Here is a 27507-nt window from a genome sequence, read left to right on the forward strand (position 1 = left end):
CGGAACACGATGATGACGTTTAAAAAAAACAAAAAAAACATCAGGATATGTTATGGTGTCGATGGACCTTTGCTGATGGCATATTGAAATTATATAAAAGAAGACGTCTAGGAAAGGGTAATTATTCTGTCTGTCTTATCAAGATTGCATCAAAAAATCGATCATGTTGCGATGGATTCTTGGTGGTCGTGAAGCACAGGGTGTAGTGGAGAAAAACTCCGTGCTGTTCAGTGGGGAGGAACAACCCAAAAACTGTTTCACGGAGCTGCAGGTCTTGAAAGGACACTTTGATATTGTTAGATATGTGGTGCAAATTGATGATATCAGATTTGCATCTGCCGGAGATGATGGTCTGGTGTTGGTGTGGAATGTGGAGACAGGAGAGCGACTGCTAGAGCTGAGAGGACACACTCAGCAAATCACTGCACTGGTGACATACACTATCACCCAAGAGGAAGTAACACACACATTTCTTATCACAGCCTCGTCTGACCGATCAGTCAGTCTTTGGGATCCAGACACTGGAAATCGTGTTCAGACAGTATCTGACCTACAGTCTTCAATCAAGTGCCTCTTAGTGCTGGAGTGGCACAACATGTGGCTTTCTGGAGGAAATGACTTGTGTGTTTGGAATAGAGGTTTCCAGCTGCTTAGCCAGACTGAACAACACAGCGACACAGGAGTCACTGCCATGGTGGAGCTTCCCAGGAACTATGTAGCAGCTGCAGTGGACAGGGAGATAATCATTTATGAACTCAAGGTTTCATCCACGGGGTCAGATGTGTCCATCACAGCATTCCGACACTTGGCCAACCATCAGGACAGCATCAGAGCCCTCATCAATGTTAGTGATAAGTTATTTGCTAGTGGCTCTCATATTGGTGAACTCATCATATGGGATTCTATTGAATGGACCATTCATGCTGATGAAGAGATTGTTTTAGAGGAATTTCATTATGATGGGCCAGAGATCAGGCTGGGGTCTCAGAAACAGAGTGACATGTCCATCCAGCATCTTGTGTCTGATGGAGAGCTTGTTGTTGTAGCAGTGGGTAGCGGACTATATGTTTATGATATCCAAAAAAAGTGTGTAGTGGCATACAGAAAGGTGGCCCATGATTCTGACATCTTGCACACTAAGCTGCTGTCTCCAAGTAAGCTGATATCATGCTCTGAAGATGGAAATGTAAAGATATGGGAACTTCAAGACCTCCCACTCGCCGCAGAGCCTGCCTCAGCAGGCTTCTTTGGAATGTGGTCCTTCGGGCGGTCCAACAAGCAAGGTCCATCTCCGAAAAAGGCTCTGGAAGACCCAGGCCTCAAGACCCTGGAGTTCATGGGTGATTTAATTGGCCATTCTGGAGCTGTGCAGATGTTTCTGAACTTTGGCAAGAGAGGCTTGGTGACATGCTCCTCTGACCACCTGCTGATCATTTGGAGGGATGGGGAGATGCAGTCCCACTTGCGTAGTCTGGAGCTATTCCAGAAACTTGAAGATAATCAGGGTCTGTATTAAATAGAACCTCACAGACCACAACCAGCTCTCATAGTCTTTTATGGACATATTTCATATTATTTGATTTAATTTGTGTGTTGTACATGCACTGCCCTAAATATACAATAATAATGTAGGAAAATGTTATAATTGTGATTTGTGCCTGAAGTTCATTTGAATATTGTAAATCAGTCTGATCTTATGGTAAAATTTTATCGTCTGTATGCATTTTATTAACCGTTAAATCTAAAACTCACTTGTGTTTAGATGGATTGCCTTGTCTTCTCTATTGAATAAATGTTTAAATGAATGTATTAAATCTTATAAGAGCAAAAATATAAATGGTAGTAAAACAATGAGACACTAAAATAAATTCAGTATGATTATTCCCCTTTTTTATCTACATATTCAAACTCTCTTGTTATTGATTATTTCACTATAAGCCTACTTGTTTTTTATAAGCTATGACAACTGAGTGTTACACATAAGCCTACAAATTGACATCTATAAGAGGACTAGCATACACCATTCAATTGATGAGATTCAATGTAGTCGCAAGCAAGGACAATTACTCAAAGATTTAAAAAACAAAAATGCAGTGCCCACAAGTGAAGTCAGCCAATAGCACATTTAATTTGGAATTATAGCCCCTATGTAAATAAAATCATTAAAAACAAAACATTAAAAGCTGTTATTCTGATGGAGGCCCACATATTGCCTACTCATCTCACCTTTAATATGTGTGGTCCATGGTTTTAAAGTGATGGAGTGGTAGCCATAGAGTGGTAGAGAAGTTTTTTGTTGTTTGGTTTGTTTCAGACAGGAAAACAACATTATGAACAAAAAAGGGTCTGAAAGGGTTTAATTATGAGATATCCACCAGAATAAAGTCCTTGTTTGCCAGATAAGTGTTTTGGGCCCATTTTCTTTGAACTTATAATAAGCATGTCATACTGTAAGTTCTGGCACATGCCATCAGCTATTCCAAAATCTAAAGACGGAATTGTAGTCTCTTGTGCCTATACAAGCAACTTACTCTGGCTGTTTATCATGTATCTATGATTTGAAAAACAGTGGGATCATCATGATAAAAAACAATCCTGTGTACTAAAAAACCACTGGGACAAAATTAATGTCTTAAATGCTAACAAAATATGGTATGCTATTTCCAAACAACAAAACAAATTCGACATCTGTTTAATTTGTTATTCATAGCATTCTGACCAATACTGACATTAAAAACCTCCCACAGGAAGAGAATACTGTCAGATTTGAAATGATAATTTTCTAGCTGCTCAGTCAGATGAAATAGCATCTAAATATAATAATATTAATAATATGAATAATACCATACAGGGTTCAGGCTCAAAATAAACAATATTGTGTTTTACATCAATACATTCCCTAGCCTATAATTATGTCTCACTCATGGTCTGAAAACAATCTTGGTTCAGTGAACCATCCGGTCCCATTTCTCTTCTGTCGTCATTTGTTATGTCTAAATCCGACAGATTGACAGACATGGTAACATGACATGTCCCAGAGATGCTTAGTGGTTCATATGGGATTTAATTCTTACACTGTATACTCATTCTATAAAGCTATACCCACCTCTTATCAAAGACACACCATCCTGATCTTGTGTTGAAGGCTTTTGTATATCTCCGGTCTTGGTAAGTGCACAAAACTGCAGAACTTTGTAGATATATTAATGATTTGACACAATTGCATTTATTCATCACTCAACAGTCAACATCAGTTACATTTGGACACCTTTTGTGTCATTTATTATGTACCAAAGCTTGTAGATTTTGTAATATAGACATGGTTTCAGGTGTTCAAAAAGGTGTACTTCATATTAGTGTTCATTTTTAACCTTTTAATAGCTAGTTTGTGGCAGACATGAGAAAGGCCATCACCCCCTTGCTTGTGTATGGCATTCTGCTCTGTGCCTACTTGCCATGGAGTTACTGCCACCCAGTGGACATCTTGAGTCCCTGCAGCAGGAGATTTCGTTCCGCTTTGTGCTCTGGTGGGGGATGTAAACTGAATGGAGTGGCAGGAGATCCTTTCCCCGGACCATCTGAAGATGAACTGGATTTTACTGGTGAGATTCCATCGCTGCCAACTAACAAAAGCCCAAGCGAGGAGGATCCAGATCTCCAGAATTTTTTTGTAGAGGAACAGAAAGGGGGGAATGCAGATTCGCGGCTGAGGAGGATTGCATCGGCTGGAAAACCAACCTCACTGGATCTGACGTTTCATCTCCTGAGAGAGCTGATGGAAACATCAAGATCAGAGAAAATGTCACAGAAGGCGCAAATGAACAAAAAACTACTCCACACTCTCGGTAAATAAATCTTGAACAGATAAAAAGCTGATGGTTATTTAAAAAATTAAATATTTATAGATTGCCGTAAATTTATTTATAGCTCCATGCTCTGTAATTCCAATTCAGCTAGAAGAAATGTTGGACACTGATTTGTATTATGCTGTGAAAATGCTGTCTTCTTATTCTCAAATCATGTTGACTTGAAATAATCAAATTAACTTGATAGTAATAAAGTTTTCAATCCAATGGGTAGGTATCCTTACTGACTAAGACAAGACATTGATACAATAGCATTTCAGTAACACCTGTGGTTTTTGAGAGAAAACAACACACTGTATTTTTAAATGTTCAGAAACATTTATTTTACAACAGCAAATCAGATAAATGTTTTTTTTCTCTTCCAGACATACAATAACCATGCTACAACATAAAGGTCTGTTATTATACCTCATATTTCAGTGTATGTACATGAGACCTTAACCATTAGACCATGGGTAGCATAGCTTCGCCACATCCAAATTACATACAATTTGAAGCTAGGACAGTTCATCAGACAAAATAAGATAATAAAATAAAAAACGCATCAACTTACCATATCACTATTATTACACTAAGCACTGTCTTCGTTTTGAAGACTCTTTTTTTCTAAAGAATCTTTTTCCTGATCTTTTTCTTCAGTACAATAGACTTCTTTTTTACACATTGCATTCAACTCAAAACAAGTTGCATTTTTCCAACATATCGATAAAGAAGCTGTAGTAGCTGTCAGATGTTTTGGGGGGGAAAGTGTGTGAAATGCAACGTTAGGGACCACAGGGGCCAAAACGACCACTGAGAGCAAGTAATTAAGAGCAGAAGAATAGAGAAGGCAAGGAGGCAGAGGAGGAATGCTCACAAACTCATTGTAAACAGTTCAAACTCACATTATTGGCATTTCACAAACAACAAAAAAAGAGGAGTACGTATGGCTGAATATGGCTGGTTTTTGTGGTCAATCACAACAATGTCCAACAATAAATAAACAAACAGGAAATTAGAAAATGACCAAAATCTGATTGTGGTGGCTATCATCTTATAAAATAACTAAATTATAGCTTTTGAGATATTACAACATAAACATGATGTGACAACTAAATGACTGAGAATGAAATGACTTGCGTATAACTGCGGCTCAGTGTTTACATTTATGAGATCAACATTTTATTGATATTTAAATTACATATTGAAACATCTGTTATTGGTCACTGGAGGAACTGCCAGTGGTTGACACTCACTGTGATCACTTGTGATCTGATTATGAGGAAGCTGTTACTCTGTACTCCATAGCATAATGGGGACCTACCCTACGGTACGTAGGAATTCCACTTCACGAACATGAAAACAACACCAACAATTATACACCTTATAAAATGTCATGATTATACAACATGATGATGAAACAAAAAATGGAACACAAAATTTGAAAAAAATAAATAGTACTTATTGTGGCCTGATGACACAAAATATGTCATGGTGTAAAAAGATATCAGACAGGGGTCCTTGGCTGCAGACATTTAAAATCAGCTCATTTCCATAGAGACAAAAAATAATTCAAATGAACTGCTGTGAACACAAGAGGAAGTGATAAGAATGTTCCGTTACGTCAAATCAGTGCCCAATCTGAACACATTACACTCTTAATCTACTGTATGTTGGGAGAGGACTCTTCCCATCAGACTGCACAACTGGCCATTTTGAGTTTTAGTCTTAAGATGTCTCTTTAGATCATGAGGTTGTGAATATCCTCACCTTACTGTAAAGTAAATCTTATAATAATCAGTTCATATATTTCCACCAAATCTAAGTACAACGGTTACTTAAACATCACCACAATTAAAGAATGAGTACACCAACAGTGCAAAAACCACAGGTGAATGTCATTTTGACACATGTAACCCAACCCACTGCATCCATTTGATAACAAACCCCTTTCCTGTTCTTGATAAGATAAAATATTCCCATGAAACAGATGCACAGATTACAAGACCTGTCCTTAACCAATGAAGCTCTAATGTTCTCAATCCTGAGAAGAAATGACTCCAATAATTATATCCGTATACAGTATATTAAACTTTGAAGGTATCTCTTCAGACACTGGTGGTAATTGATTTCAAATGTATGATACAGCACTATATGGTAAACAGCCTTTGTCACACACAGAGGATGCCACACAGAGGATGCCTTATTGTTGTAATCTTCCATCCAGTGGTTGTCAAGGCTTCAATCAACCAGAGGGGTGTGGCACTCGCAAGAACAAACAATCACAAGCACTACAAACAGGAACTCACTTATAAATATGAATGGAAAAAACTAAATCCAAACAATTACGAAGTAAAAATGAGCAAAATATACATATACTATACAGACACATCCCTCATGTGTGTATATTGTATATCTTTACATGTTTTTTTGTATTATTTTCTGATGCATAATCCTCAACACTCAGGGGAGAGGTGTGGAGGAGGGAAGGAATGACACAAACACACATGGTTTTCCTCCGGATTCAGAGACAACGAGAGATAATATGACCGTAAGAAGGAGCCATCATGTAAGACCAGTCAGACAACTGCATGCCAAAAACAACCACGACATAAAGTCATGCCCACCTAACCTGCCAAACAGCATCACTGCAATGTGGGTCTCCTGTTCCCTCGCACCCCTGTGTCACAACACGACAACATGATCTGTTGGTTGGCTAGTGCTTTGTAAAGATCCGTCTTTCAGCACACTGTCACACACTGCATCTTCTGCAAGAAGGTGTTGTCTTACAGTAGCCATCCTAAGGTCTCTCTGGTGTTCTAAGTATTGTAGTGTAAAAATATGAGTGCAAGAACAAAAGTTAAGGGCTGTTTGAAACAGGGCTGAGTCAACCCAGTTGATTTTGCAGGCAAGTTTACAATAAGAAGTGTATAAGACTGGATAAAACATGAGAACTCATGTGAATGACAAGCAGTGTTTTGGCATAAATTGGCATAGAAGTTTGTGTGTGTGTGTGTGTGTGTGTGTGTCCTGTTTTTTGTGTGTTTTGTGGTTTGTCTCCCAGGAAGGTGTTGTTGAAAGCTTGGGGCATGTGAGGGAAGAGACGGCATGCAGCTTTGGGCATAAACAAACAAACAAACTAACAAACAAATAAACAAACCAACAAACAGAAGGACCAGTTTCCTCTTCAGATCCAATACCTCCCTGAGCCCCAAACACCTCACACTACGCCCAGTAGAGCCTGCCGCATAGCCTACTGTACTCGCAGAACGACACAACATGAGCATATGCGGTGAATGAAAAACACACGCCTTCATAAACACCTACGACTAGAGAAAACATACATGAGAAAGACCCTACCTAATGAGCAAACAGCACATGCTACAGGACACCAGGACTGGGAAGGGATTGTGGGATGGCAAAATCAGGATCAAAAGGCCAAAATGAAGTGGCAGCAAACGATAGGAGAGGAAATATCATTTCTTCCCTTTTTTTGCTACACAGATGGGGGTAATGTGCCACTCAAGGACAAATGGAAGTGGTAATGGATTGGCAGGACAGGGACAGGGCAGGGCTGGGGAGGAATGGAGTGGGGTGGGGTGGAGTGGGGTGGGGTGGGGCGGGATGTCTTTAAAAAGTTCAGGTTGCGTGCCACCGTCAGTGGCACGTTCAATGTTGTTCGGACGAATCGTTCCTCGAGCTCATCATCACTCAAGTGGAGCAGGGAGGAGGGGGGACCATGTGTGGTAGGCTGGAGGTGGAGGGTGCATTAGTTAAATCCGGTGTCGGTCCGGTAGGTGGCGTGGTGACCGTCGGACGTCAGCTGGGTGGTCTCTGTGGCTGAGGGCTGCATCACGATGGGCTCACCGCCGCCAGCCTCTGTTGGGGAAGAACGCACACCCACTGGGGTTAACTGAATCAGCACACCCCAAACCCGGCGCGTAGCCAATCGTGCGCTTCATTGCAAGCTCAGTCTTATCTCTTACCTCGCTCATCTGATTGCAGCTGAGCCTCCAGGTCTTCGGGAGAGACGTAGAACTCAGGGTCCTGGCCCTCAGGGGGTCTGGGTTTACACTTCCCGCAGCAGCAGTTACAGCAGCAGCACAGGCAGCAGCAGAAATAGCAGCCTGTGGCCACTCCGCAGAGCACAAACAAGGCCTGCAGAGGGCGTCAAAGAGACAGCGCAAAGAAGCACAGAAGAGAAAAAGGATTGGAGGTGATACGGCAGAAGGCCTCAAATAAATAAATGAAGATCATATCACATAGCATCATATCATATCAATGCCATAGAGGAAAAAAACAGAAATGTGAAATCCCATCAGGCCATGCAATACTGTTCTGCTCTAAAATGTCCCATTCTTCTTGCCATCCTTCTATGGCCTTACCTTGGCCCACCAGCTGGACAGGACGAAGTAGGTGTTGACGTTCTCCTCCCCAAACTGCTCGGCCACGTAGAGCCCCAGAGAGCCGTACTTATCATAGATGTTGCGCTTGGTGGCGTCGGTCAGGATAGCATGGGCGCTGTTAATCTCCTTAAATTTATCTGATGCCTCAGGGTTGTCTGGGTTCTTGTCGGGATGGTACTTCAGCGCCAGCTTCCTGTGAGAGGAAGGACCATCAAGTGATCAAGTGACATGACAGTTTTCTTTGTTCTCCGGGAAATGCTGTCATTCTTCAAAAGCCCTGACAAATTCAGCCTAATCTGCATATTAACATGCTATAGCACTCATGCTATTGCACAACTCTTCTCTTAATGTTTGAGCATTCAGTGGTAATTCCTGTGCAATCAATTCCTGTGTTTCCTGAGAAACCTACACAAATGAAATTTGATCAAATGTCTCTTAATTTCATTTATATAGCAAGACAGTTGACAGAAGATGCTCTGTGTGGTCTTGAAAGCATTAACAAGTGGTTAGTGGCTTCTTATAATCACTTCCAATAGTGTTCCACTTGGCAAACCTGCTTGGCAATGTTTTGCATCCTGTTTTTTTTTTATCACCCTAATGATGTCTAGTGTTGTTTATAATAATACAATAAATCAAACTGCCAGAGTTGTTAGTGTAAGTGGGGTAGTGAAACTTGCAGAGAGCTTTATTAGCATATCGTCGTCACCAGTCAATCTCACCTTCAAGATCCTAATCTCCCAACTGATCTAAAGACAAAAGTCACAGCCTCTTCTATACCACTCTTTTAAGTATTACCATATCATTTTGGAATCTTCAGAATTTCCGTCCTCCCAAGCGCAACTCAGGACAACATGTACTATATCTCTCCACATCTAAACCAGTGTGTTTGATACTAGTGGCAAAAGAGTGCATCCAGTCTTGTATGTGGCAGCCAGGCAGCCAAGTCGCTTCTTCCATCTTCCAAACACCTAACGACTGATGTTGTGAGACTAGAGGCCTAATCACCATGGCAACGCTCATCATACCACCCCTTGGTACCCAGACTAACATTGGGAATAGGGGTTGATGGTGAGAAACATATACCATTACAGACATAAAAGACCAAATTTAAAATTTAAAATTAGGTTAAGAATTTTTCTTGATGGTCATCTTGAATTCATGTCCACATGAGAGTCGGAGAATGCTGATTTTTATAGTCCTCGTGATATATGAAAATGAATTTTTCATAAAAGCAAACCTGAAACCTGCTACAGTTGCACAGTGTCGAGCCCTGGTTAGTTCCAGAGATGGAACCATTGCAATTTGTACAAGAAAAAAATCTTTACTAGACATCTTTAGGGTATTAAACTATTTTACAAAAGAGTGCACCTTAATGGTTAAGGTGACCGCACTCCATGAGGAATACAAACTGACCTGTAAGATTTCTTGATGTCGTCGGGTGTAGCCAACTTGTCGACGCCCAAGATGTGGTAAAGTGTTTCTCCAGAGGTGGAGAGGGAGCGCTGTCGCTGCTGCTCAGCCATGATGAGAACCTACCTCCTCAACAATCTGTTGGATTGCAACAGATTACACACAGAGAGAGAGAGAGAGAGAGAGAGAGAGAGAGAGAGAGAGAGAGAGTGAGGACCAAACTATACAAGCTATCGCTGCAACCAAAACTGTAATGTGACACAAAAAGAAGGATTATTTTTAGGGACAGCAAAAACATGCCTGCAAAACATGAAAGCCCCGAAAACAATGCAAGCTACCACTTGAGCTCAGAATGTACAGTACACAAGATACATACACAAACCAAAGCACCTAAACTGAATCCAGCAGTGCTTGACAAAGCATAGTAGGCTACATACTTAATACTAACAGGGGAACACTAGTAGAGGAGAAGTAGAAGTATGTATTTGGTAAAGACCTAGATACAGAATCAGCTTCTCAAGAAAAAAAATGCACATTTAACTAAGACAAAACATACTGACTAACCTTCATACAACAACAATGTTATATGGTACACTACAACCTAGTGATTGACCAGTATAAGTTTTTTGTGGCTGATGGTGCCGGTGGCCAATATAATGCTGAAATTCTTTTTTGTATTGTAAAATTGAACACTGGTCTGAGCTGCATAAACATTATCTTTTGACCAGTGGTTCTCAGTCCTTTTTGAATGAACACTCCATGGGCATCAGTCCCCCCCCCCAAGCCCAAACACACACACACACACTGTCACCGCAAGACAGGCACAAACAAAAGGAGCTATGAATGTTGGATCTGTACATCATAGTGTTGTCTAATTTGATTGGCTTGAATAGATCATTTATAAATCAATCACCTCTTAATTTTGCACACTATTGAAATGGCCAATGAACCAGCCTGGTAGACTTCAATCAAACAGAAAATAAAAGAGCTTTATTGGCATTACGGAAACTCACATTGCATTGCCAAAGCATTTCTAATTATATAGAATGTTGGTGTGTGTGTGTGCGTGTGTGTGTGTTTCACTGATTAAATGAACCCCTCTCTTCAGCAAGCATCTGCATATCTTGCTTCTACTCAGTATTGCACTCATACTGTCCTGGCAAAATGACAGAACACAATTTTGTGTAGAAATTTTCAATAACAACTGATAGATTTTGGGTCTGGTTGTGCCAAGCTAGATGTACAAAATTGTGTGGATAAACAATTGGAACACAATGGAAAATGTTTTTTATAAAGATGTGCTTCTCTTGATTTCATGTTAATGTTTTGCTGTTGCTTAATGTTTTATTATTGTCATTATTTTATTTGATTATGCCCATTATAAAGCAGTTTGTGTGGAATACTAAAGAAGTGCTTGTCACGTAAATTGGGACAGTTTTTGACAGAAAAACACTTTACGTGACACTTTTAGAATCTTTGGACGTCAAACACATCAAGAACTCCTACCTCAATCTGATGCATGGCCATATAAAATGGGACAGTCAGTTGCAGTCAAAAGGGACATCAAACAATTATTTGAAGCTTAATTGAAGAACAAGTGTGTTTCTTGTTTATTTATTTTTACATGGTCAAATTAATTTATCAGTTCAGTTATTAAGTCAGGCATTAACCTTATGTAATGCAAAAATGGTCCTGCTCAGTAACCATATACATACAAAGAAACAGAAATGGCTAACCACAAGTTTTTCTAGTCAAATTAGTTTAAAAATAGACTAACTCGACTAGCTTGCATTTTGGTGAAGCTGAAAATGTATCAAGAAATTCTGGTCAAAATAAGCATGGTAGATATCAGGCCCATAAAGGTCATGTGCTAGCTTATGTTTTACATGTTTGACAATGACATAGCCCAAGTGTTCTGAATAAGGGTCAGTACATGCAAGCACTCTTCTCTAAAGTAAAGTTACATCCAGGACATCCAGTTACACATACAACACTAATGTTTGCCATCAGAATGGTCACAATAGGGCCACTATCATTAATCCACAACAGCTACTATAGGATTGCAGCGGTACTGTACACTGAAATGGTGATCTTTTCTGAGACAGTTATCACACTGTCTGTCACACTGCATGTCTGTGATTTTTTTTGCTTTATGAGCCTCACAAGCACTTTGATCTGCCAATACTGATTATGAAAAAAAGGCATTAATCGACCTGACTGGCCTGATCAATTGGTCAATCACGATAGGCACACATGCTTGAGCAACATGAACCTTATGAACCTACAATAATATTGCTCACATCATGTTTTGCACCTCGACTAAGACAAATGATCAGTTCTCAGTGACAATGACTGCCTTCTTGGAATGCATTTGAAGACAGATGGACAGACACACACACACACACCAAACTCACTCATTATCTGAGGCCTACAGCTCATCCAATGTCCCTGTTGTGTCTAAGTAACAGCCAAAGACAAATTAACAGATTATGCTCATGGCGTATGTCTGGACTGCAATGGGGGCAGGTCACCCCCAAAACGCCACATACCCACCCCATCCCCTGCTGACGGCTGTTTATGTGTATGTGCCAGCGAGGCTGTCACTGCCCCTCCACCCAAACAAAAGGCCAGGGATTAATACAGGCTAATCCAGCACCAGCTAGAGTGTTCTCAGCTCCCAATTGCCTTCTATGGGGAGAAGCAGGGTTCCAAGGGGGGGGGGGGGGGGGGGTCCCACTGCTGTTGTTGACATATTGAGATGTGATGTGATCTTTCATTTTTGGCAGTTTCTTGCCAAAGACCATAACTCAAAACTTACCCAAATATACAGTCCATGAAGATTTGAAAAGTCTGACCAGAAAACGTGTGGCTATACAGCACTCTAATAAATACATCTAAATAGACTAAACATTTATTATTGTGCATTTTAAAAGAGATTTATGGCAGCTAATAAATCTTATAAATTCAAATATTGCCAATCTTGCCATGGTATTATACTAACATTAGTATTAATATCACATCCACATTGCTTTCATCACAATGCCTGCCTCGTGACCTAAAAGGACACAACATGACATCCCAAAGACGCTGATTTGCATAAAAAATGAGTGCAAATGATTGCTGGTCCATTTGGCAGGCTTAGCATGGGGGCTTCCATCTATGACACAACATTAAGCACTTCCATAGAATTAGAATCAAAAGAAGATTCTAATTCACTTTTATGGGTGGAATCATACCCTAATTCAGTATACATGGCATAGGCAATGTATGCTCCATTCTCCTCACTCCATTGCCTCCTGTAGACTACCCCTGCTGATCCTTCTCCCCCTCATTGTCCCTCTGTATTTCTCTATTCAGTATAACTGATGAGCTATTATACCTTTGTGCTTTGATGATAACTTGTTTGCTATAACATGTAAAACAATTTCAAGTCTGACTGTCATGCTGAATTTGTAGGTCTAATTCTTCACTCATCTGTGTATGTTTAGGCTATGCCCTGTTGTGGTGGGATGACATGACGGATGGTTGAAAGAGAGCACAGTGCCCAGACATAGCAAGAACCATAGCACACACCCATACACCCTGGATGTTTCCTTTCATTGATGAAGTGCTCTGCATTTCCAAGATGTTGTGCAGTGATGCTGTGCTTTAGTTTCCATGGAAACGGTCTATAGCCTATTCCTTGGCACTAAAGTTCACTTACTTCATGTCAAAACATTTTTAAAACGTGGCTTTCTAGCCCTATGCTGGTTTCCCTCCTGAAATAAATTAACCAGATCAACATAAATATAAATAAACCTCTAGACATATGATTCATAGCCATACAAAGAGAAATCTATGTACTGTTCAACTGTTCAAACTAGTATTGTCATATGTGGTCCACACATATGGGCACTTTCTCTAAACGACAGTTTTGCTACTGTGATTCTATATTTGCACATCTGGATTCAAGAAAGCACTGATTCAGCCAGTGATAACAGGTTAGTTTGAACAACCTGTTTTGTATAAAGTACTAACTGTATAAATACCATGCACTTCTGTTTTGAGTTCATATTAAAAAATACATATCTTGTACATCTAGCTTGGCACAACCAGACCCAAAATCTCTCAGTTGTTATTCAAAATTTCTACCAGTATCCACTGAGCTGGCCGCTAAATATAGGTGTGAACTGAGCGTGCTTAAAGTCACTGCATGTAACTAAACCGTCTCACCCAGCAACCTACATCTTTCTCGCCCAAGTCTGGAGGCTGACCATGGGCGGGATTTCCCCTGCTCCACACAGTAACAGGATAGCAAGCCCATTATAGATCCATGCCATAACACAAGCTCCCTTCTATCTTTCTCTGCATAGATATTTCTGTTCTGAGAAGATCTAAAAATGTGGGTTACCACTTACCAGCTATGAATATGCATGACACATATCCCTGGGTTGCTTAATATTTTAGGTAGGCCAAAGAACTGTTGTTTGGGGTGAAAGTATGTCCATGTAATTTCCACCTCTTGAGAATGACTTTTAATAAGTGAAATGATCTTGAAGTTACCGTGGCACTTTATGGAAATTGAAAAGAAACAAATTACCCTAAATACTCATCTGAAGGTGGACAGAAGTGCGTAGATTTCTCTTAACTCTCCAAAATAGAGATACCTCTGCACCAAAAATAACAGTGACTGGGTTCTAACAACAAATGAAAAAATGATGACCTGCATCAATTTGACAAATACCTGGAATTGTAAATGGCAGACAATAGAGCTCAATTTGTTACATTCATCACTAAAGACGGGAAGTGAATGGACACTAAAGCAAACCCCTGACTTGAAGATCTAAAATACAACCACCGTTTCAGCTAATCAGCAAATGGGACACAGATCAATAGGGTAATTTAAAAGTTACGTAAAGAGGCACATGTCAGTCAGTTGAAGTGGTAATATGTCACCAAGATATACCAAATAATACACTACTAAACAAAACTACAGATCAATCATACCACAAAACTGTACAACATAGCATACCTGGAAAGGTCATTGACTGATATTAGATGGATTTTTTATTAAGAAACAGTTCTTTCAGAAACAAAAAGGGGAGTCTGCTTTGGACTATCAAACTTATATTCTATCTCATCAAGATGCTGTCCATGCATGGAAATATAATAGATTAAAGACACTGTAGGCTAAACAAATGTGAATAAGAAATGTAAAATATGACAGATGAGGGTGAAGTTTAAAATTGACATGAATTGACAAAACTGACATCTGAACAAAGGCCATACAAAAATTGTTTAATGCCTGGCAATGAACTGAGGGTGACATCATAATCACCCTACATTTCACACACCACAGGTCCTTCCCATGGTTCATCTGTGACTCACCTCCCCAGTCAGTCAAAGAAATGTAACCCCATGAGACAACCTACGTCCACTGAGTGTAGGCAAGTGGCTCTCAACCAATGTACTGAGCCACATGGGTGTGCCGTGAGGCAAAGTAAGGTGTAGGCCTACCATGGATTTTTTAAAGACCCCAATGTGTTTTTGTACAGGCTCATGAAATAGGCTAGAGAGGTATTTTAAATGCTTCAATGCTTCTTAATGAAAAACATTTCAGGTAGTCAGAGATTTACACCTTTTTTAAATCTGGTCTTTAGCTACCATTCTCAGTGTGATTCCATGAAGTGAAGTTGAGACCCATCTCGCAACTCCAGGGCAAGATCACCATAGTTTACCTTATAAGCCTGGTTGTTAGGATATGTTGAAACTGTTAGATTTTTTTTCTTACCTTTTCACCTGCCTGTTGTAATATATCAGGTCGCCACCAATCTGAGGACTCTCACAACTTTAGCAGCACCATTTTCCCCTTGTCGAGCAACAGTATAAAATTACCTTTCCCAATCTGTGAATAATGTTATGACTTGCTTTTCTTTTGTGCTCAGCTCATGAACACTCTGTATGTAGACACAGAAAAATATGGGCATATGAGAATGAACTCTCCTGGTAATAGCCTATAATAATGTGTGTGACATTCATCAAAATTAGTAACCGTTGGTGTGCCTTGGCGTTTTGGTTTAACCCCAAACAGGTTGAGAACCTCTGGAGCTACATCTGGGTGTTTCACATTTGCATTCATTTTTGTAACACAACCTACATTTCGTTGCACAGCCTGTTGAGTTGAGGTAGGCTATTGTGTTTTTGTGTAGATGCCATTTAGTAAGTGTCATTTAGGGTCTGAGTTTTTATTGCGAAATATAAATTCAGTTAAGAGATAGTTAGCACGTTAGGCTAGGCTACAGCATGTAAAACAAGCAATTTAAGCTACAAGTTACAGTTACAATTATTGTTATACGATTTGCCATTTTTAAAATGGTCGCCACGTCTCATTTTAGACAGCCGGTAATATTTTGTAGGTCTATGGATTATTTCAGGGTCAGTTGACATAGATATGTCAAGCTCGTAGTCATTTAAACAGACAATGACATAATAACCGTTTAATCGGGAACTGTCCATTCAGCACCATAGTCGTGTCTTGACATAGGCCGCTGAGTCCTATCCTCGTAGACTTCCTGCTCATAAACTGTGACTACGGCCCCCGTCGCTTCGTTCGTCTTACACTAGACTATATAACATGCTTAGTAGATCTGAAACCAGCACGACAATAATATGGTGTTGAGTAGGCCAGTGTTAAGACATAGGCCTATCTAGAAACGCAGAATGTCATACCCTCTGACGTCAGTATTTAAAGTGCAATGAAGCTACGATGGAAATACTAGGAATTGGGCGAGTCGTAGGCCTACCCTACACAGAAATGTCGAAACGATTCAAAATACAGCCAGGTCATTGCTTTTCTGACTGCGCTTTGGTTCGTACGAGTATGGTTGAATCCATTAAACAGCAATATTATACAGTATCCACGCAGCCTTAGGATAACGCATCTTAGGCTGGTACACATTGGCCTGCATCCACACCACAGCATCCAACATGACAGCGATGGTCACAAATGCGCGCACCGCATTAAAGGATTGTCAAAAAAGGCGTAAGGTGTAAGGAAATATACTGACTCGTATAGTAACACATTTGAGTAAGGAACCCAATCGTTTTTAGTACCAAATAATTTCGTTATAGGTAAAACATCGATACAAACGAATTGCCAGGTAAATCACGGCCATCAGATGCGTCTCAAGATATAAAAAACCTCTGATTGCGTTGAGATTTCACCAGGTTGAACCGATGCCGACTGATAGTAATAGTCTATTGCAGAGATAAATGTGCCCAACGGTATCCCCGTTTCATGATTGTAGTTTGTCTTACAGCCTAGAGCATCATTTGAAGGGGTTGTATTTAGAAGCTCATATTTAGCCAGCTACCGCATCACCGAGAAGTGCACTAGCAAACCATAAGCATCCATATTGGTTAGCCTGCTAAAGTTAGCTTGATACAGAAGACAGGTCTGGGTAAGTCAGCATTAAATTAAGGGGCAGAAAACAGTGAAGAAAATGTCTCGTAGACCTTCATAACATGTTTCTTACCGTTTTGTCGGGCGTGATAGATTTGACTTGCGGTGATATTTCAGTGCCGTTTGGCTTAATAGCCTATGAGAAACTAGGCTGCATCCCAGTATACGCACACACGTCCAAGGCAAGCAGCTGCAGCAGTAGAATACTAACCCCTCCTTCCATACACCCACGTATAGCGTGCGCGTTCACAGCACTGGGGGTCTCCTCTGTGCGCGTTACCTGTGGTGGTGATCTCCTCCCTCCCTATCAACGAGGAATCCCGCAGTCATGAAATGAGCCATTTCTGTTCCTCCTCTTTTCTTGCTGCATGGACTGACACTTAGCCTAACATAAATCAAATCTGCAGATGTAGAAATGTAGAAAGAATCTGAGAAGTTTATGTGACTGTTAAGCAAGTGCAGGAGGCTACAGAATGTCACATTATTTATGTGAAGCAGTACATGACTCATTAAAAAAAAAGAATATATATACAAGTTAAAGAAAATGGACTGATTAGTAGAGGTGGGATAAAGGCACTGATTGGCATGCAACACGTGTCTCAAGTCCTATAATGCTAAAGTCTGAGTCAAGTTCCAAGTCAAGACAGAGAGGTAAGTCCAAGTCCAAGTATTACCAAGGCCAAGTTACAGTAAGTCCAAGTCTAAGTCCTAAACAAGTCACTGTTATTATGCAAATATTAATATGCCATCAATCATTACATTAGATTCAACTTTATTGTCATTGTGCAGAGAAGTACAAAGACAACGAAATGTAGTTTGTGTCTAACCAGAAGTGCAAAAAAGCAGAAAAGTCCAATGAGTTATACAAAGTATAGACAGGTGGTGCATAGACAGGACAATACATATAGTGCAATGTAGAGAGTAGTATGTTGGTTTACAGAGGGTGGTTTAGAGTAATATAAATTGAAATATAAATATGGGCAGGGGCTTAGTTGGTTGGTTGTCGCTGGGATGCAGAGCTAGAGTTCAGTATGGTGACAGCCGCAGGAAAGAAGCTTCCTCTGAACCTGATGGTTTGGGTGCCTCCCGGAGGGGAGTGGGGTGAACAGTCTGTGGTTGGGGTGAGAACAGTCTTTGATGATGCTGCATGCCTTACACAAGCATCGCTTGCCCTTGGTGGTCTCGATGGAGGGGAGTGAGGAACTGGTAATGCGTTGGGCAGTTTTCACCACCCTCTGCAGTGCATGAAATCATGCTTTTTCAATGTATAATTTGTCGGTAACACTTTACTTGACAGTATCGAAATAAGAGTGACATGACACTGTCATGACACATGAACCCTAACCCTAATCCTAATCTCTAACCCTTAACTCTAACCCTAAACCTAAACCTAACCCTTAACCTAACCCTAATCCTAACCCTAACTTGTTATGACAAAAACCAAATGACACTTAATAACAGAAGCATTATGTCATAACAGAAGCATTATGTCATAAAAGTTTATGACTTGTTTATGACGCGTTCATGACAGTGTCATGTCACTTTTTTTGTCGATACTGTCAAGTATCGACAAAACTCTAACTCTAACCCTAAACCTAACCCTAACCCTTAACCTAACCTTAATCCTAACCCTAACGTGTTATGACAAAAACCAAATGACACTTAATAACAGAAGCGTTATGTCATAAAAGTTTATGACTTGTTTATGACACGTTCATGACAGTGTCATGTCACTTTTTTTGTCGATACTGTCAAGTTACCGGTAAGTGTAACCGAATAGTCTATAGACCGGCAAGAATTGTCCATAGACCTGCAAGGATACAAGAACATGGAGCATGGTAGCCTCCATCATTCTCAAATGGAAAATATTTGAAACAACCAACAGTCTTCCTAGATCTGGCCTCCCAGTCAAACTGAGTAATCAGGGACAAAGGGCCTTGGTCAGACAGGTAACCAAGGACCCAATGGTCACTATGAGTGAGATCCAGAGATCCTTTGTAAGAGAAGTTCCTTAAGAGAAGCTTACAGAAGGACAACAATCAGTGCAGCACTCCACCAATCAGGCCTTTATGGTAGAGTGGCCAGATGGAAGCCATTTTTTTGCTGGGAGTATGCCAAAAAGCACCTGAACGACTCTGTCCATGAGAAATACAATGAAACAAAGATTTGGCCATAATTCCCAATGGCGTGTGTGGAAGAAACTAGGCTCATTAGTCAAATGATAAATGGTAGCATGTTCAGTGTGTGATGATCATCCATCCCATTTCCTTTAGATAAGAGACCCTGCATTCCATGCAAAATAACGCTGAGTTGCACATGTTGGTGAACTTGAGGCTGCTGAAGTTGGTAAGCCTACTGGGCAGGAATTAATTATATTTTAATTAATAATTTTGTTTAAGATACAAATAATTTTACCCATGGCGTATATCAGGTTATTACAAGTTGAGTCCGAAGTCATTAAAACCATAAACACAAAATAAATAAAGTAAACGGACAGATATCTGGGAGGGTCTCTTTTTAGGTAGGCTAAATTGCCTTTGCCTGCTTTTAATACATGTTGAATACATTTGAGGGTACCACAATGTGGAGGTGCTCAATCTGTTCCTTCACTAGGACGGTGCCCACGCAACTACCTAAATATACCACATAAGTTGTCTATGCCTATAAACCCTGTGTGATATGCCCCATATGCATCTGCATGCACTGCATATGCAAATGGAGACCTTACTGCCCTCATCTGACAAAAGCGGGATATGACAGACCTGCATTTTCGCAGGCTAAAACCAGTTATTGCGCTGCAAGCTGGATTTGTAAGATATGTAGAACAGCATTGAACACTGATGTCCATAACAGCACAAATGATTCCGGACTACATTTGCGTAGTCTGTTAACAATAAATATGTTTTTCAATAATACATCTGCACTTTAAAAAATCCCTCTTTTTTAAAAAAAATATGTATATGAAAACATTTCATGCTTTTTTCTTTTTTTACCATGTCATAACCTTCATGTTAGATACTAGCCTGGCAGTATTTCCTCTGTAAGTGTCTGTAAGCCATAGTAGTCCATAGTGACATGTTACAGTCCTATAAGTCCAAGCGGCGCGCCTCTCCAAGCAGCAGGAACATTATGAGACCCATCGCATTCACCAGAGTCAGAAGGAAAAACACACTGGCCCAGGACTGTGTGAGTTCTATGAGGTATCCAGAGAAGTAGACCAGCAGGAGACCTATGCAGACCAGTGAGAGAAATGAATGGCACATTCTCTGATTCCCAAATGGGATATTCAGAAAACCAGAACACCAAGCAGACGTTCAATTCTACTAAGTAAAGACTGGACTAGTCGTAACAGAAAGTACTTATGAAATGCATAAACACAATGCCATGAGTGGCCAGTTCTGAATCATTGGCCCTGTGCTCTGAATCATTGTTTTGAGGTGTACCTGAGAAAGCACCACAGGTGTTCATAATACCTGTGCAAAAAGAAAAAAGAAAAATAAATGAATTCCACATCAATGAATGATTAAGTAAATAATACTCTCAAAAGAACTAATGACATGAAACATGATGCTGCTGAGTCAAAAGGCAGACAAAAAGCTAAATAAAATGTGACCTAAGCTAATGTGCATAACAAAAGATGAAAGACTAACCAAACAGAGCTCCGGCACAGGATGGGGCCAGGTCGTGCACGTTCACAGTCACACCACTGTAGAAACCCATATTGACATTATTATTACTGTTTTGCTTAATGTTGGCTTAACAACTTTTAAAAAACGGTTTACTGTTCATTTGAACTATTATAAGGTTCATACATTGCTTTGGACAAAAGCGTCTGCTAAATTCAATAACCATAACCATAACTCAACTCAACAAAAAACAGTTCAAAAAGCATCAAAGCATGGGAATCATGCAAAGACAGTCAAATTACACAAAATAAGATGATGAAATACTGTTTTATTATAGCATTACAGAAAATATGCCTGTTCAGTTTATTTTCTATTGGTCATTTCTTCAAACATGTTTTTGGAAAGTCCTATAATGCACCTTTCATGCAACTTGTTTCTTGCTGGTGGCCAAAATATATTAACATTTAATATGTAAAAGCACTATAATATATTTATAAATGATTTCTAGGATTCTTGCCTGCTGTTGAATGTTCCCAGGCCAACGGCTGCAGAGACCAGGGCAACAGCTAAGGTGAAGGAGGGGTTTCTGCATAACATCAGCAGAAACATGCCGCTCAGCCCCATGGAACAAAACTGAATACGCCCCAGAAAACAATCGTTAGACTTCCATCACATCTAAACACACACCAGCAATCCCAGATTTAATGTAACCACACATCACAACTGGCAATTCTGAGCAATTACAGTACATTGATAATGACTATACATTGGTATTAGAACACAAAACTTTGATTGCCTAGGTTTCTACAGGAATGCGAGACGAAAGCTAATTACGATAGCAAGTGGGCTGAATGCAAGCCGCAGCATGCAGATCTTCATAGCAGCAAGACATTAATAGCAGAACCCTAAAAGAGTTAAAGGGTGCACCATATATTTCTACTTAGAGCCTTTGCATGCGTTAAATGTTTGATTGAGAACACCTCAACATTAAGTGTATTATTATAAATTAACATTATCATATTATGGTGAAATTCTTACTATCCATATGTTGTGTTTCAGTCTGTAGGACCTTTGTTGAGTAATTGTTTCACATAATGTCACAAATAATGTACAAACACGTGTAACTCAGAATTATACAAATGGGGCATTTTTACTTCAACATGTTTGTGGTTAATTTAACGCATATAACAATAGATACTTTTTTTTTGCCTTATACATACCTGCATCATCTTCCTGACATTAACTGTTTTGTATCCTATGAAAAAAAATTGTTATAATGAGGTCATATAGCCAATGTATTTGTGCAAAATGGATATTCAGAAGCCCATGGAGGATATTGAGAAGCCATGGAGGAATCTCATAATTTACCCATTTTGATGAGGTAACTGGACAAACTGCCTCCAATCAGAGATGAGACCATGGCAACAAACCAGGGAACCACGTTAAACACACAGCCCTGCAGACAAAATGTCTAATGATTTCAGGAAGTGCAAGCAAACATACAGGCTTTAGTTAAAGACTGTTTGCATAAATCAATTACACATGCCTTTAAAAATGGCAGAAACAAACTAACCTTAGCATGAGGGTATGTTTCTTTGAAAAAGGTTGGGAGCCAGGATATAAGCGTGTAATAGCTACTACTGAAGCACAGATGTGCAAAAACCATGGACCTGATGGGGGAAGGGAGGAGGAAAAGATTTGATGCCAGGCACATTGAATGGATGGACAGACAGACAAACAAATAGGGACACGAAAAGAAAAGAATAACATAAAGCAAGCAGAATGTCTAGAATTTCACTCACAGCACAGCAGGCTCCATGCAGAGTTTCAGCCAAAAAGATGCCGATTCCTGTGGGCTCAGTTGGTGCCCATGGTTAGATGACATTTCTGGAACTTCTGGCATTCTGGCAGGTGCTGAAATTCACCACAGACATACACACAGATGTGCTCGGTATAAACACAAACATTCAGTTTTAAAATGGCTTTCCTTGCATAATATTTAGATTAATTCATTGTATTGCATTCATAGCTAATTTAATAAGTAATGACTTAGTAAGCTACTCCAAATAATAATTCAGATGCCATATTTTTTGCTTTCTGTGTAAACTCATACTACACAATCGGCATATTTTTACAAACTACTGAACTAAATTAAAAATGTTTGCAGTTTTGCAAATGTATGATTGCATTGTGTCATTCTCAACACTGGAACAGAATGGACACTGCATTTCTACCTTTCAAAAGGTACTTCCACACACTGAAAGCCCACATGGCGGAGAGGAACCCAACTATGGTGAACACAGGCTCCCAGCTATACCATTCCAGAATCACAGAACCTACTCCACCTACAGACAGCACCCTGATGGCAGACACAGAACAACACAGAGAGATATTATTAGCAATAATAACGCCTCTCATTTAATCAGATATGAATAAATAGTTTGACCGGACCTAACTTGCATAATTCCAAATATATTGGCAATATAAAAAGTAGCTAGGTTTGATTAGGGCTAGCTGTGCAGTCTGTTGGCTTCAATTTACTACACTGCAGTCCTAACATGTTTGTAATGGATTCAGTTTCTGAGACAGCCGCATGAATGGATTAAAAAATGAGAGGGATTTAACCAGTCTTTCATTCAATATTGTGATCACTATACAACTTAGTATTTCCTGAATATAAACTATTGCTAAATCATTTTAGGCTACATTGTTTGGGTAAAAAAAAAACCTTTGTTGTAAATTTCTATGAAGTTTACAAGATGGATCAGTTCTGTGATGAATATGTAACAGAGCATAAAAAAGATAATGAAATGGTATGTGTGAGTGGGATGATCTGAGTGCCATTTGAGATGTTTGAGTTGTGTCCTCTCACCCCAGGTGGCAACCACAGCCAATAATACTCATCACAAAGCCTCTCTCTCCATCCTCCACTCGCTGAGCACACACACTGGTCAGACATGGGTAGTGCACACCTGTGCCACAGGTAAACAGCAAGGTTCATTATTAATGTCACAGGGCTTACAACAAGGCAACTTTCAAAGTTGTTATATCTAATTATCTGTTTTCAAATCTTAAACAGCCTGAATTCAGGCAATATGCCTGTGAACATTAAACCCTGATATCATTCAATTTAAGACAATTTAACTCCATTTACTCCAAGTCAATCTGTACACTTTTTAGTTTAAAAGCATGGGAAGTCAGGAATCCACTCTGAAGTCTTGTTCATTCTTAATTGTCACATTATGAACAGTTCTCATTTGTCACATAAATTCCTTTACCTTGAAAAAGTCCCATGAGGAATCTGGCCGTTGTCATGGTGATCAGGGGGCTGACATTCAAGTGCGTTAAAACTGGTGTAAGAGTTGCAATCGACGCCCAAGCTATGGTAGACATCAACAGAACTCTCTCTCCACCAATCCTACCAAAGCATGAGTCTCTCATTAGTTCATATGTGACAGGCATATACTGTAGATGCACATGAAGAGATACCAGGAGTGGTGGTAGCATAGTGGTCAAGGAGCTGGCATACAGTAGCCAGAAAAGTTGTGGGTTCAATTGTGCCCTTGAGCAAGGCATTTAAACTCAAGTTGCTTGTAAAATAACACATACAGTGCAACCGGAAAGTATTCAGACCCTTTCAAGTTTTTCACTTTTATGTTTCAGGCTCATCTTAAAATGGATTCAGTTAATTTTTTCTCTCATCAATCTACACATAATACTTCAACACTCCACAAAAAATCAGGTGTTTGTCCTTCTTTATGCTTCTCTCATCTTCTCAAAGGAACTCTGAATCTCATTCATAGTGACCATTGGGTCCTTGTTTACCTGTCTGACCAAAGCCCTTTGTCCCGGATTACTTAGTTTGGCTGAGCGGCCAGATCTAGGAAGACTGTTAGTTGTTCCAAACTTTTCTAGTTGAGAATAATGGAGGCTATTGTGCTCTTGGGCACTTTCAATGCTGCAGATTTTTTTTGTTTCCTTGCCCAGATCTGTGTCTTCACAGAAACCTGTCTCGCAGGTCTACGGACAATTGTCTCGACCTTGTGGCTTGGTTTTCACTCTGACATACACCATCAACTGTGAGACCTTATATAAAGACATGTCTGCCTGTCCTAATAATGGCCAATGAATTAATTTAGGCACAGATGGACTCTAATCAACTTGTAGAAGCATCTCAAGGACCATTGATAGAAGTAGGATGCACCAGAGCTCAATTGCAAGTGTCATAACCAAGGGTCTGAATACTAATGTAAATGGAATATTACAGACTTGTATTTTTTATAAATGTACAAAACACTCCAAACACCTGATTTGTGGAGTGTTGGAGTGTTGTGTGTAGATTGATGAGAAAAAAACCCGAATTGAATCCATTTCAAGATGAGTCTGAAATATAACAAAATGTAGAAAACTTGGAAGGGTCTGAATACTTTCCGGTGGCACTGTATGTAAGTCGCTTTGGATAAAAACATCTGCTAAATGAATAAATGTAGATCTAGTTTCTGTTCTAGTTAATGCAGTATTGTTTAAAATGGCAATGAGCTCTTATCCACTTCTCTAAAAATAACTAAGTGGGTATGTGCACTGCAGATAGTCTTTAATGCCATAACGATGGCCAGTTAACTAATCATAACGAACCAAACACTTCAAAGTTTGACGAAGAAGTCACACTGACATAAACAACTAAAACCTTATCCAGCATGGTCTGACCCCAATCAGGCTTCAAAGCGTTATCACTCATACTGCCAAAATAAGGCACAGAATCAACGTTCTAGGCTGTACCCAAGCATTTCTGTCATTTTTTGAACAGCTTGCCTTATACCCACCTGTCACTGACGTGACCTCCAACAATCTGAGTGAAGCAATAGCCCCAGAAGAAGCCACTCATCACTACACCGATCTCTGTCTTGCTCCACCCGAACTCTGTGGCCATGGCGACCGCACACACTGGCATGGCCATCCTGGCACAGTACAGCAAACAGGTGACGAGAAGAAGCATTATGGTCCATGTTTGAGCCAGTGATCTAGAGAAAAGACAAATATATATATATATATAATTGCGTGACTATAACATTAGCTGCTAGTCTTATGACAACAAGACTATTACTTTGCTTTTGCTTAGTGTAAGTCTACTTCAGAAATAAGATTGAAGCTGTAATTAACGAAAATGCTGCAAGACCAGATCTTCCTGTCAACAGGAATGTAAGGTCAGTCAGTCACATTTAAGTTTAAGCCAGAAGCTATGTCTGATCTTTCTTTTTCAGAAATTCTGATTTTAAACTCAAAAGTAGTTTGAAAAATGTATCAGAATATGTCTAAGAAATATATAGGCAACAATCACAAATCCTACAGAAAACATGCATTGCATTAACATTAACATGCACAATAAACTGACCAAAGGAGAAACATTTTGTAACAAGCAGTAGTATACTGAGGAAAATGTGATATCGATGTAATGTGAGGAAAGGAACCTTTCAAATATCTGTGTCTAAGTGTGCGTTTCATTTCCTGTTAACCTGTCCAGTCAGATGAAAGTAGGCTATTGATAATGAATTACGAATTCTGTTGCCTTCTGTTCTGTCTCCAACCCCAGTAAACAACACAGGTAACATTAAAGTGGTATAATAAGGCCATATAGCACAGCCTGATCATTTATTGTTCAGATCTTACCTTGGCCATGGTTGAGTTTTGGTTCCTTCACTCCTTACATTGAGATCTAGAATGATATTATTCTTCTGAGTCTCTTCTGAAGACAGCATGGCATTGCTGCTGCCCCACTACACAGAGGGAAGCGTTGACTGGTCTCGTGCACGTTCAAGCAGGCCCGTCAACTCCTCAGAACACTGAAACTATGTCAAGAAGTCTGTCAAGGTTGTGACTCCGCCTCTGCCTCATTGTGAATATAGGTGTCTGTGAACAGCATGTCACTGAAACTAGTTTTTCCTACTGGTAGGCGTCACTCATGCAAATTGAGTGCGGCCTGGTGTTGCCTTATTTAGACACCATAAACTTGAACTGTTGATGTTGTGGACAGCTTTAAAGCTATTTTAACAAAATTGGGACTTGTCGGTTAAATTACTGATATTATATACTACTGATTTTAAATTATAGTACACCTTATAAGAATTCTTTCTTTTGATATATTATTTGCATTCAGAAAGTATTCAGACTCCCTCATTAGGTACTCCAACTACATTAGGTAGTCATGGGGTCGAAGGTCACGTGGAGTTCTCATGTAATGTGTAATACAGTGTGCGATATCTTCCAAGAGGCATGATGGATGTCAATCAAACCTGGGGTCCTATTATACAGTATTTGCACCATATCTCCCACATGGGGTGGCAGATCTTTATTAAACCTTGCATAGATAATCACTGTAAAAGACTAGATGCACTGATTAAATAGTCAAGGTTGTGCGGTCACAGGTTAAGGTCTAGTCTCTTATGAGGCACTGAAGGGTTTTTAGTGGAGGGTAGAAAACACTGTTTTTCATATGCAGTTTAAATTTTTCAGTGTACTTTGCTTCAGTAACTTATATTGTTCAAATGCAAAGACAATCTCAAAACTACACCTTTAAGGGTTATTTTACTACTAGATATCTCCACTTCAGTAGCACTTACATACACTAAACCTTCTAATTTTATTCCTACCTATATTCTGAAGGTTTTTGTTTGAGTTTTTTCTCTGAAATAATTTGAAACTGACAAAAGTATTTGCCATTCATCATTGTATATTCCATGTTTAATGCAAATTAAACATAGATATTGGCTCTTCATTCAACA

The 27507-nt window shown here is 39.7% G+C and overlaps 3 protein-coding genes across 3 annotated transcripts; 1 reads left to right on the plus strand and 2 right to left on the minus strand.

The window, feature by feature from the left end:
• Positions 1–20: 20 nt before the first annotated feature.
• Positions 21–1898, plus strand: wdr41 (WD repeat domain 41). The gene has a single exon (XM_042097075.1). It carries the CDS (start codon positions 164–166, stop codon positions 1514–1516), a length of 1353 nt encoding a protein of 450 aa, XP_041953009.1. The 5' UTR covers positions 21–163; the 3' UTR covers positions 1517–1898.
• Positions 1899–4164: 2266 nt separating this feature from the next.
• On the minus strand, positions 4165–17310 carry dnajc5aa (DnaJ (Hsp40) homolog, subfamily C, member 5aa). The gene is made up of 5 exons (XM_042097097.1): positions 17176–17310; positions 9665–9799; positions 8231–8444; positions 7832–8003; positions 4165–7724 (listed from the first exon to the last, which is right to left on the minus strand). Exons 2-5 carry the CDS (start codon positions 9772–9774, stop codon positions 7615–7617), a joined length of 606 nt encoding a protein of 201 aa, XP_041953031.1. The 5' UTR covers positions 9775–9799; positions 17176–17310; the 3' UTR covers positions 4165–7614.
• Positions 17311–19652: 2342 nt separating this feature from the next.
• slc17a9a (solute carrier family 17 member 9a) lies at positions 19653–26543 on the minus strand. Its single transcript, XM_042098528.1, has 13 exons — positions 26396–26543; positions 25552–25749; positions 24007–24146; positions 23601–23700; positions 22963–23087; positions 22531–22642; positions 22302–22398; positions 22097–22184; positions 21949–21983; positions 21246–21361; positions 20753–20808; positions 20546–20575; positions 19653–20331 (listed from the first exon to the last, which is right to left on the minus strand). The coding sequence occupies exons 1-13, from the start codon at positions 26482–26484 to the stop codon at positions 20189–20191; spliced, it is 1329 nt and encodes a 442-aa protein (XP_041954462.1). The 5' UTR covers positions 26485–26543; the 3' UTR covers positions 19653–20188.
• Positions 26544–27507: the final 964 nt, after the last annotated feature.

The sequence above is a fragment of the Alosa sapidissima genome, chromosome 7, assembly GCF_018492685.1.
Source record: "Alosa sapidissima isolate fAloSap1 chromosome 7, fAloSap1.pri, whole genome shotgun sequence".
NCBI classification, from domain to species: domain Eukaryota; kingdom Metazoa; phylum Chordata; class Actinopteri; order Clupeiformes; family Clupeidae; genus Alosa; species Alosa sapidissima.